This window comes from Musca autumnalis, unplaced genomic scaffold (genome assembly GCF_047663935.1).
Source record: "Musca autumnalis isolate F117 unplaced genomic scaffold, ASM4766393v1 scaffold_1, whole genome shotgun sequence".
NCBI lineage: Eukaryota > Metazoa > Arthropoda > Insecta > Diptera > Muscidae > Musca > Musca autumnalis.
In genome coordinates this window covers 155,737,153-155,749,992 of record NW_027411644.1, presented here as the reverse complement: position 1 = coordinate 155,749,992, position 12,840 = coordinate 155,737,153, and the positions used below count along the sequence as shown (strand labels likewise).

Genomic DNA, 12,840 nt, shown 5'->3' with positions numbered 1-12,840 from the left:
TCGACATTAATATATTAAGGATATGTTGTACGCTCGATACAAGTCGTTTTTGAAATAGTTATGGTGAGTATATGTCAAAAAATATAGAAAATATACGACGGACCTTGTAAAAATTGCATATTTTCAGTACTTTAAGCTGTAATTACGTCATCGGGAGAAGTCATAGGATCTTCATATGGTACTCCGGATATGCTTAGGGTGTCTACTATATAATCCAGTATTCAAATGTATAATATAAAGTTCATAGCCCCCATGATTCGGCCATAACCTAAAAATCGCCATGAAGACTGCTAAAGGGAAATAATTTACCAGTGATATCATTACCACATAAGCCATTTACTTTTCAATGGCAGTCTTCATGATGATTTTTAGGTTATGGCCGAATCATGGGCGCTATGAACTTTATATTATATATTTGAATACTGGACTATATAGTAGACACCCTAAGCATATCCGCATTGCCATATGAAGATCCTATGACTTCCCCTGATGACGTAATTATAGCTTAAAGTACTCAAAATAAGCAATTTTTACAAGGTCCGTCGTATATCTATATACAGTGGCGGCCATATAATTAAGAACGACATCGTATTAAAAAGTATTTGACTTGCTACGTTTCAAATATTTGAATATTTATATGGAACAAAATTTGTAAATAAAGTACAGGGTAAGCACTTTCAAATAAAGCCAAAACATGTTTCAATTCTCCCTCGTTTATACGAAAGAAACCATGATTTATTAAAATAGTCATAAATCGACCTGGCCACATAATTAAGAACGATATAAGTAAAGGTTACTTTAAGGTAATTTTCATACACAATATGTGAATATATCGTTATGTATTTTAGAAATCGGTTACTTTCATTCATTTTTAGTATCAAATGTCCTTCAATAGTACATATTATTGAGTCTAAGTTTGATAATTAGGGCATACCTAACGTTTTCACAAATTTGCCAATAATTTGACGAATTTATTTTATTTTTGGGATCTAAAGCCTCAGTTTTGGCTTCCTCTCATTTCTTCGATGACGCTCTAAACGACATCCTGTGGTTGTCGTTCCATAGTCGGCGCTTATTTGCCCTTAAATCGGGTTTTACCCCACATTTTTGAGTCCTTTACGAGGGAATTGTCTGGGAAATAGTTTCGTATGAGCCATTTCCAACTTATAAATCGGTAGGATTGTTGTCTGCAGGTAGTAGACAGGAAATAAAAAAATAATTTTGTTTTGTACAAAGAATTGGCCTAACGGTACACCGAACAAAAATGAAAGGTTTAATATTTTGAAAGCCTTCATTGCACAATGTTTTTGTGGGTGTGGTAGGCATAGTTATGTAAGACTTTTTAATCAATGAAGCTCATATTAATATCAAAACCAGTCAAATCAATAATTTTTATGGATGAAAATACAACTTTTGTATAAACTAATGTCTGATATACATACACAAAATTATTGTGGAATTCGGGCATTCAAAACATTATGTTAATAAATGTTATATTCGGTGTGGAATTCTTCCAATTTTTGTATAGACGTTATGTTATTGTTTCATTTCCTGTCTACTACTTGCAGACAGCAATCCTACTGATTTATAAGGTGGAAATGGCTCATACGAAACTATTTCCCAGACAATTCCCTCGTAAAGGACTCAAAGAAGTGGGGTAAAACCCGATTTAAGGGTAAATAAGCGCCGACTATGGAACGACAACCACGGGGTATAGTTTAGAGCGTCATCGAGGGAATGAGAGGAAGCCAAAACTGTGGCTTTAGTTCCCAAAAATAAAATTAATTCGTCAAATTATGGGCAAATTTGTGAAAACGTTAGGTAAGCCCTAATTATCAAACTTAGACTCAATAATATGTACCATTGAAGGACATTTGATACTAAAAATGAATCAAAGTAACCGATTTCTAAAATACATAATGACATATTCACATATTGTGTATGAAAATTACCTTAAAGTAACCTTTACTTATATCGTTCTTAATTATGTGGCCAGGTCGATTTATGACTATTTTAATAAATCATGGTTTCTTTCGTATAAACGAGGGAGAATTAAAGCGTGTTTTGGCTTTATTTGAAAGTGCTTACCCTGTTCTTTATTTACAAATTTTGATCCATATAAATTTTCAAATATTTGGAACGTAGCAAGTCAAATACTTTTTAATACGATGTCGTTCTTAATTATATGGCCGCCACTGTATATAAAAATGGTGTAAAAAATGTATAGTAATTCATAAAATGAGAACGGCTAGGCCGATTTCTGTAAAATTTATTGTCAGTTATTCGTATTTTCGAGGAGAAGGTCTTTACGGAAGAAAATTTTGGAAAATCTCTCTGGAAAAGTCGGAAAATTGGAAAAATCGAAAATTGAGTTTTTGTATGAAATTTTATTCCTTAATAGCGAGACGAAGTTCGCCGGGTCCGCTAGTTTTCTATATTTTTTTGATATATGGTAACATGGGGCGCCTTCGCCACTGGGGCGGCTACGCCATCGCCGATTTTCTCGCAAACTACAAATGATAGAAAAAATCCGTTAAAGGAAAAATTGTGAGTTTAATGTAGGTCTACAATCTCCCAAAAGTTGGCAGTTGTGTCATAGGTATGATAGCGGACGCACGCTGTTTTGTATTTTCAGGGTATTGGGAAAAATAATTATGGTAGGTATGTTTTGTGGTATCTTTTTTACCTTTTGTGATATCAAAAACAGATTTTATCCCGTTAGAAGACAACTACTGAAGATTATAAATCCCAATAATTCGCATGAAAAAATCAATTACAAATGTCAATATAGTAATATTATGAAATATATAAGGGGTGGGGCGCCTACGCCATGGTAGGGGTGTGGTGGGTTAATTTTAGAAATTTGCCATGTTTAACTGAAATTCTTTATGCCATAGATATATGACACTATAATGTGAAGTTAAAATCAAATATTATCCTAAACGTATCTTGTTTTAGTTATATTATGATTTTTGTACCTGAATTCAAGGTACCTACTTCAATTGAGTAGTAGACTCTGGTTCTTTTTGTGAATTTTAAAATTATTTTTGATTATTCAATAGAAAACATGTTCCTTTTTCGCGTGATGTTGATATTTAAGGAAGAAGTATGGTATTTGTAGTTTTAGAGCCCGTTGGTGAATGTCCCATATCGATGGCGAAGCTGCCCCATGGGTGGGGAGGCTTCGCCACTTTTTATACATTTTGTAAATTCTCAAAAATAACATTTTAAAAACAAAATTATAACCATTCATATATCAAAACATATAGTCAAGATATGCTAATATTTTTACCAAAAAAAATATTTGAAAAAACTTTAACGGTGTCGATATGAGAACATTTTGAACAAAAACGTGGCGAAGGCGCCCCATGTTACCATATACTCACCATAACTATTTCAAAAACGATTTGTATCGAGCGTACAACATCTCCTTAATATATTAATGTCGAAAAACCCACAAAAAGTATTTGTTTGTTTCCGAAAATAACGAAAGTCTGGGTTAAACTCGTAAAAACCGATTTTGAGCTATATCTCAAAAACAAGAGCTGATGGAGAAAAACCGGCACCGGATTTGAAAATAACTCGCCGATTTCATCTATAAACAACTGCAACTTCGTCTGAAACATTCAACTTTTTCAATTTTGTTGAGCAGTGTTATTAATGCGGCTAATAAATGTGTATGAAGAATATTAACCACGATGTAGCTACAAAACATATGTAGACAATATTGTCATTTGTTGCCATTTTTCGGAATAATTAACAAAAAATAAAAGTCCGAAGAAATTACATAACATATGTCTATGTTTTTCATTGACAGTATACATTTTACGTCAAATTAATGGGAATGGAGCAACTTATTATGTTAGTAGCCTTAATGTTACTGGAAACCTAAAAAAGGAAACACCTTATGTATTATTTTTGGATAATTTTATTATATGTATCTTGATGCAGGCCTTTTTATTTTTCAATTCAATATTCATTTACTATATATCGGCAAAATAATAAGATCCTGGTATATAGGCAAATATTTTACGAAAACGATCGCTCAAAACCTTTTCAACAGCCAGCGAAAAGGAAGGCCGAATAACAGTAAATAGTTCTTTCCAGTTGTCATTGAAGAGAGCATTGGCTGAATCTTCTAAATCTCGTTGTCCATTGAAGAGATTCTCCCAATGACTTTGGAAGAGACTAACATCAGCGACATTCACACGAAGTTTATCCAAGTCAGTGAATTTAAAGCCATTTTCTTCACGAAGTTTCAGCTTGCAAATTATATTGAATTTAATATTTTCTGTAAGAAAAAAGTGTAATAAGTTATATTATTTATAAAAATTTTAACGTAAAGCTAACAAATATCTTTACATATAAATGAACAATGAATGATGATTAAGTGACTGATTGATTTATCAACGTCCGGACGAAACTGGCGAAGCTAGAAATAAAAATACTCCAATTGTTGTGGAATTACAACGAGGAAATGTAAGACCATGTTTTATTACTAGGAGTAAGTCCACCATCACCTGAATAAGGCATTAGGACTATTATATTATGCCGGCAGAACCACAAGATATTTCAACAATTCAAGCAAGTCGAAAGACACTTCATAACGACGGGTATTTCATCAGATTCCACCAAATTTCACACCGTCGCACAATAGTTCCGCCCATGGAAAAAAATCGAAAACTTTATGGCGACAAATTTGATTGTGAATAATGAATATTCTATAAACAGATAAAATTATATAAAAATATCCAGTATTATTTTTGTCAATTTACAGCGGTAATACGAAAATTAAAGTCGAAGAAATTGTGTGAAATTAAAAACGTAAAACACATCCGCAAAGCAGTCGTACTTTATGAGCAAAAAAATTGAAGAGGTAAATGCACAATTTCCAAAATGAGAATGGAAATTGATGGTATTGACAATGTTGTTACGAAAAAACATAGTCATAACTCGTTTTCTAACTTCCCTAAAACTAAATTCTTCCTAAATGACTGTTTCTGGTATTTTTTAATATCAATGGTATTATTTTTGACCGGACAAAAGATGGTTTGAGCGCATGAAAAATTGTCTAAATCATGCTGGAGAATGCAATAAAACCATTTTGATGATAAATATTCGAGTTTTCATTATTATGGAAGAAACTTTTCTAGTTCCCCTCGTTGTGATGCATATTGTCAGTTAAATTTTAATTTAAAGATAAATCACATTAGAAAATATGAAAAGTTATAAAATCACAATAGAAAATGTACAAAAGCTTAAAAAATGATACTATTGAAATACAGAGCGCTTTGAAATAATAATTATTATACCCTCATCATTTATGCTACCGAGGGTATATCACGAATATTGTCAATTATTTCATATTCCATTTCAGAAAAAAAGGATAAATTTTTTTCGCGCTACATCAACGATTTTTGATATGTAGGTTAAGAAAAAAATTCCCAGTACGAATCTGGTCGCGAGCCAATTTTTGGTTGTTGCGGACAAAAGATATGGCGCTTTTATTTCGCTTTTTAAGAAAGAAAATATTATAAAAACGCTAATTATTTTTTTAATGAGCACAATTGTTACAAAAAAGTTCTCTCGAAGTGACTTCAGCGAGTAGATTGCATAATACCTGCAAAATGTTGCACAGAATTCGCGGAATGTACATAAAATTCATAAATTATTGAATATAAGTCAACTTTTTTCAAAATTAAGGCCTATTTAGTGGTCATAATATTACATAAAAATTTGTTGTGGATCAAAATTTCGCGGCGAATTAAATGAGACTACAATCATACAGATTGGTGTTATAGTTTCGATATTACAGCCAAAATAAGCACATATTTTGGTTAGAAAAATAATTTTTTGTTTGAAAAAATATTTTTTCACATGCATTATGTAGTGGAAAATATTGTAAAAATCTATAGGAATACTTCCTTCATTTTGCTTAAATCTCCCAATAAAATAGACGGATTTTGCTTTGTTGACATTCATATTAAAGCTTTCCCATTAGGGAAGGTAATTGGGTTTATGAGGATATATCTCAAAGCTTCTGAAATTAAAATAGAGGTCAAATAACCCATTTCAATTTATATGCATTTTAAAATACGTGTAAATCGCGTAATTATCAAAATCATTTTGTCCGCATGTGATTTTCATGTACAGCAAGACCATATCTATTAAGTTGTATATATTTTTCGAAATATAATTTGGACTCTAAGATGTAGCATCGGCTGCATCTTAGCATTAAAAAACCTATAAAATATCGCTAATTTGCACAAAGTGCATACAATTTTTGTCCGCATCCGATTTCAGTGTCCACCATGAAAATCTACATCGATATATATCTATTTGAAGGCGATCAATCAAGAACCGTGGATGTAGCATCACACACTATTTTTTGGGATAAAATGAATGTAGCTCCCTTATCAGTGAAGTTGTCAAATCTTTGTTTTCGATAAAACGAAGATGCTGCACTAGTTTTTTTCTTTTCAATGGAAACAATCGCAGAAAACGCGATAAAATACGCGATATTTTCAAAAACAATTTTAGGTGATTTTTCTACTTTGGAATTTCTCGTAATTCGCGTTTTAGTAGATGGATTTTCACGGGGAATGATTTATTGGATCCGGAACGTAAAAAAACTAAAATGTGCAATAGAGTACGAGGAAATCGAATGACAATTGTAAAAACTAGGCCCGAAAAATATGATTTTTACAAAAATGTTCGCACAAAATTTTCGTATTTGGATGCAGATTTCTGTGAAGCTGTGAAGGCTACATTCACGACACATATATCAAATATCTTAGAATCGCGAGATCTACAATCCTATATACGATTTTTTGAAAAACCTGTTTGCGGAATGAAGTTAGAAGAAAATGTCAAAAAACACTGTAAATCTGGCTTCAAAATGTCAGCATCATTTAATGGTAGAAGCAGTTGAAATTTTGAAAAGTAATACATTAGGGAGATGATCCTTATTTAGTTTGCTTCTACTTTTACTTTGACAGGAAAATCGAGAGAAGTGTGGTTTACTCACAAATCGAGGGAAAACAAAAAAAGACATGTTGGCTTCAACCCATTTTTACCCATTTTTTAACATAAACATAGCCACAGCTTCCACGCAAATTATCTTTTAAGGCCAATATTTTTTGCCACGTCCAAAAACATTTCATTTTATCAAAAATATTTAATTTGTATAATATACAATCACAAGTCGCGTGTTCTAAAAGGGCAAACCTTGGCTTCAGCTATGTTAAATTTTCAAAAATATTGGTGATATACACTTTCATACGGGCAAAATGTGCCTCATCTAAATAATGGTTTTAGACCCCAAGTATGTTTGGACTAAATCCGTTTCAGACAATTTGAAGCTGATTTAGCCATGTCCGTCCGTCTGTGTGGCTGGGTGGAGCGCACGATAACTCTCGAACGGATGAACCGATTCGGTCCAAAATTTGGCTTTCGTAATATTTTTCCCAAACTTAATTTAAGTTCGAAGATGGGTTATATCGGTCCACCCTTTCCGGTACATCCCCCACAAAAGTTCGAAAATATTCGGAAAATTTGTGCGCACGATAACTCATGAAAGGAGTAACCGATTTGGTCCATACTTCGCACATCGTGAAATTTACCAGACGAGGTTCCAATATGGACTCAATCGGTCCACTCCTTTAGGTACCTCCCACAAAATTTTGGAAAAGTTCAGTTTAGGGCCTGTTCTCGAATCGCTTTGATTTGTTTTAACAACTTGTATTCACTGCCCCCTATACGACGGTGCCAGTTTGATCAGGGGCAAGTCCATACTTCCTGAGAAAATAGCCTGAAAGTTGCAAAAAACCCCTATGACACCGTGTGTTATGTTTGCAGCGCATGATAACTCTTGTACGGATCTGCCGATTGGGTCTAAAATTTGGCCTTCGTAATAATTTGTCAAAACAAAGTTTAGGTTCAAAGATAAGCCATATCGGTCCACTCCGCTATGGCACCATATGTAGTGGCTGGAGAGCACGATAACTCTCGAACTGATCCACCGATTTGGTCCAAAACTTGGCCTTCGTCGAATTTTCTTCAAACTTAGTTTCAGTTCGAAGATGGGCAATACCAGTCCACAACTTCCGGTACTTCCCCCAATTTTTAGAAAAGGTCACTAAAATGGTATGCAGGATTTCTCTTGAACGGAGCAACCAATTTGGATATCCTAATATTTTGTCTAAATTTTTTTCTACAATGGCCCATATCGGTCCTCTCCTTAGGGTACCTCCCCAAAAATTTTCAATATTTGTGTCTAAGCGCAGTTTAGGGTCTGTTCGAAGATCCTTTGGAAATGTATACCGATGCTGTTCGTTGTGGTTCTGTTTAAAGCGATATTATGTTTTCCGTGGACAAGTCCATGCTTCCTGGAATACTGGTCCAAAAGTAATTCGATGACCAACTGTGTATGAACCGCCCAAAATTTTAAAAACCCCTTAAATTCTATATTTGAGAATAGTGTGTTTAAAATTAAACAGGCTGAGGGTATATCTCAGTCGGCTAAGCCGACTGATACTTTTTTACTTGTTAAAATATTGATTGCTTCAAACGAAATTTCATAAAAAAACAATCAAATGATTTTGTGATCTGTGAAATTACTATTTCTGGTATTTTTAATATCAATAGTATTATTTTATGTTGAGTTTTACTAATGTTGTGAGTATTTGTGAGTCTCGATATTTTTTTTCCAAATAGAGGGGAAAGTCTCTAGTTTACGATGAAAAAAATTCCAGCTGCCACCCTCCGCCACCCGGCGAGTTATTCCCCTTTACCACTCATGTAAAATCGTCAAAATTTGGTAAATCGGGAGGTACGTTTATATGGGAGCTATACCTAAACTTGGACCTATATTAAACATATTTCATATTTTTGTTCACTCAGAACACAAAATGCAAAATTTCAACCAACAATCGGGTCCTGCCTTTATATTGGGGCTATACCTTAATGTAGACCTGCATCCGCTAAAAGTTGTTTGTGTATTTTTTGCCTCGTTATAAACCTATGTTTAAAATTTCAAGGCGGTAGCTCGATTATAACTATTTTTGGCACTTTCCTTTCGGTTCGTATATTCAGAAGAAAACAGATTGAAGGGGCTTACTGCTTACTTAACCCTCTACAGAACATTTATTCTATAAGCCGAACTAAGCAAATATTTCCATTCCTCTCTATTTGTTGCTTTATTTCTCCAATTTGGAATACCGCGCTTTTTGATGTCGTCTTCTATTTGTTTACTCCATCGAATCCATGGCCTTCCTCTTCTGCGTGTACCGACCGTATTTATATGCCTTTTTTTAGCGGTTTCATTATCGCTTATTTGAGTCATATAGCAATGGTTGTATCTCGATACGTTTAACTTTACTGATGTCGTGGTTTATACGACATCAACATTCATCGTCACCGCTGATTGTCGGTCTTGTCGCCGTTTATCTCCAGATCCATGGTCGAAGTGGACTTGTCAGGTTTGAAGCCGCATTGGTGTATGGCCCAATTATTTCGTTCACAATAGCCTTTAAGAGCAGTACACATTGTCAGTTTTGAATGTCGATATTTCGCAATAATCGATTACTGTCCAACCGTCCAGCAACCACAAAACATTTTGTGGTTGCATGATGAATGACAAAAATGAACGGCCACACTAGCAAGCAACAACAAAGCTGTCATTCAAAACTGACAATGTGTACCCAGCTTTAGTCGTTCGCATAATATCTTGTAGGCAATAGGGGGAACACTTATGACCCTGTAGTTGGAAGGGACACAGGATGATCAGGTGGCTGATGCATACACCTTATCAGTGTGTAGCTACCAGTTTTGAACAGCTCGGCTGGTAAGCCATTGCTATATTTATATCAATTTGGCCGGGTGGTATACATTCAACACCTACTTCTGGGATTCGATCTGTGGTATTTTCACCTTCTTCGCTACTATTGGATACCAACAGTTTGGAAAAAAACCTCTTTCCATATCCTAAGACGCTCTCTACAGGAGGATATGCCTGTAACAAAGCTATCTGTTTGGTAGAAATTTTATACCCTCAGCTTTTATGCTAACGAGGGTATATAGACTTGGATACGATCAAAAATGTGCCTTATCAAAATAGTGATTTTAGACCCAAGTATGTTTGGACGAAATCCATTTCAGACAAGTCGATTTAGCCGTCCGTCTGTCCGGCTGGCTGGCTGGGGCGCACTATAACTCTCGAACGGATCATCCGATTCGACCTAAATGGTTTACCTCGTAATATTTTGCCAAACTCGGTTTAAGTTCCAAGATTGGCAATTCCCCCCGTTCAAAATTTTTCTGTAAAATGGTTTGAATCAATAGATTTGGTCGTCCACTCCTTCGGGTACCTACCACAAAAAAACTTAGAAAAAGTGAAGTTAAAGACATCCTCTGGGATCGATTTGAAATTAGTTCAGTCCTTGCGACCAGGGTTTAAAATCCAGCATGTAAAACCATTAGCATTAGCTGTACACTTCAACTGCTACACAACATTGAAACACGCGGCTAAATAAGCAACCGAACGTATATTTATGTTTGTACATAATTGCTTATTTCGTTTTGTACACCTAAGCTTTTTTCGTTAAGCATAATCAACAATCACGCTACATATTAAGCACTCGGCTGACCAATCGTCGAAGCAAACCGACAATCGAGGGGTGTTTTTGTGAGTAGTAGTGTATCAAAATGTCTCCATCATATGGCGGAACACAAAAAATACTAATTACAATTTTTTAAAAATAACAAAAACAAATATTTAACGGCTTCACCAAAAATTCACATGTCCTTTGAACGAAAAAGTGGAATTAATTATATCGTGATTTTTAATGCATTACACTGGTAACTCTGATCTCAAAAACAATTGTTTGCTGAAAATATGGCTAAGCCGTTGAAAATTCGTTGCTTATTCTCTTTTCTGATATGTGTCGATCATGTGTGCTGCAAAATATGAGTATGCTTGTCCGATGCTGTTTTATTATAGTGATAGTATCAAATAGCATCAGCATATGTAGCAATGTTTTTTGTGAAATTTGTTGCTACATGTTGCTGTTGTTCATTGTTGCTAAACATATTTCGGAGAAATTTTAGTATGGCAAAGCTGCAAACTATCGGTGCTTTTGCTAATATGACGTTAGCATTTTAAACCTTGCCTGCGACCCATTTAATGAGGATACAATTTTTTCAGTGGCAAGTCCATATTTTCTGAGATAATGGCGTATAAGCTCTAAGAAACACTGGCGGCACCAACTAAAATTGCAAATCCGCAAGATAACTCTCGCAGGGAATTTCAGAAATTTCTCACTGTTTTTTCGACTGCAATGACGTGGTGCATCATGAATTCTTGTCACAAAGTCGTACAGTCAATAAGGAGTACAACTCATTTTTAGCCAAACAAAAGATTATGGTTTTACCGAAAACGTATTGTAATTATAGACCAATGACACATTTATATAGGCCTTGCACAGGGCCTCTCTTTGAGTAGTCAATCTTAAAAAAGTGGATGATTAAAGTTTGTATAGTTTACATTGTGTTCCTGGTCGATAATCTAAATTTATGTGACTATATATTTACGAGTATATAATTTACTTACCAAGTTTATGTTGAGCTTTCCCATTTCCGTTTAAAGACAATGCAAAAATACGTCCATTCATAACGTAATCCGATGTCATCATTAATTCCGGCACTGTCAATGTGAATTTATTCACTAACTTTGTGGGATCAAAACTAGGAAGATATTTCAATATTAAGTGAAAAAGTGGTAATTTAAAATAATTTTAACTTCATACTCAACATCGTTGATAATAGCGTTTCGCAGACCGTGTAGTACCACATTGGTAAAGTCAACATTTAGTGACAATATGTTGTTGCCATTTTCTTTCAACGAAATGCGTTTGATGCGGAATGGATCAATGGTGCCGACAGATTTTAAACCGGGAACACCTTTAGAAGAATTTTTGAAAAGTAAAAAAAAATTGTTATTAACGGAATAGGAAAGAAAATAAATTGGACAAGCATCTAAACTGTCCGAAATGTTAATTTAATTGCATCAGTTTCAAGTTATATTACCATCTTTAAATTCCACGAAAAATGCTTGGAAGTTATTGATGAGGCATTGCCTGTCTGCTGACTTGCAAGCTGTTATAAAATCCGCTGAAAGTAAAAAATATATCTTATATTAAATAAATGTTAAAACAAATCAACGATGTTGGTAACTACATACGTTTCTGAGCAAGAAATTTACTAGCGACAACAACGCTCACTAAGCTTATTATAAAAACACCGGTTATTTTGATGCGAAACATCTCGTTTGAAAGAAATTTAGAAATGAATGAAAAAATAATGCGAATGCTGCCAAGAGTTCTATTAATTTATTCCAGAAATCAGTCCAAATGTCAAATAAATTGCATAGTTAATTATTTATATCATACAGACATACATCATACATGCAGACATATACAAAAAACCAGTTTCAAAAGTTAGTTTCTAGTATCACTTTCTAATGTGGTCACACTAGTTTTAGAAATATGTACATATGTACATATGTACATTAGGGTTATATATTTTTTGCAATTTTTACAAATATCAAAAGTACCACTGCATAGCCGTGTAGAGCATGACAAACAACCGTGAAATTCGGTGTCATTTTTTCTCTATCGCGAAAAAAATTTCCGCACCAAATGCATTGAAGTTCAGCAATGCATTATTTAAATTTATTTGTTATAATTACTGTATACGCTTTTCGTAATAACTTATTAATAGTTTTAATCTAATTTAAAATCAATATCAAACCATTCTGGACCACGTTGTTATCAAATCGCGATA

At 34.1% G+C, this 12,840-nt stretch overlaps 1 protein-coding gene across 1 annotated transcript; it reads right to left on the bottom strand.

The window, feature by feature from the left end:
• Nucleotides 1-3,905: 3,905 nt before the first annotated feature.
• Nucleotides 3,906-12,395, bottom strand: LOC141390911 (protein takeout-like). The gene is made up of 5 exons (XM_073963845.1): nucleotides 12,239-12,395; nucleotides 12,085-12,168; nucleotides 11,805-11,958; nucleotides 11,609-11,742; nucleotides 3,906-4,291 (listed from the first exon to the last, which is right to left on the bottom strand). The coding sequence occupies exons 1-5, from the start codon at nucleotides 12,318-12,320 to the stop codon at nucleotides 3,984-3,986; spliced, it is 762 nt and encodes a 253-aa protein (XP_073819946.1). The 5' UTR covers nucleotides 12,321-12,395; the 3' UTR covers nucleotides 3,906-3,983.
• Nucleotides 12,396-12,840: the final 445 nt, after the last annotated feature.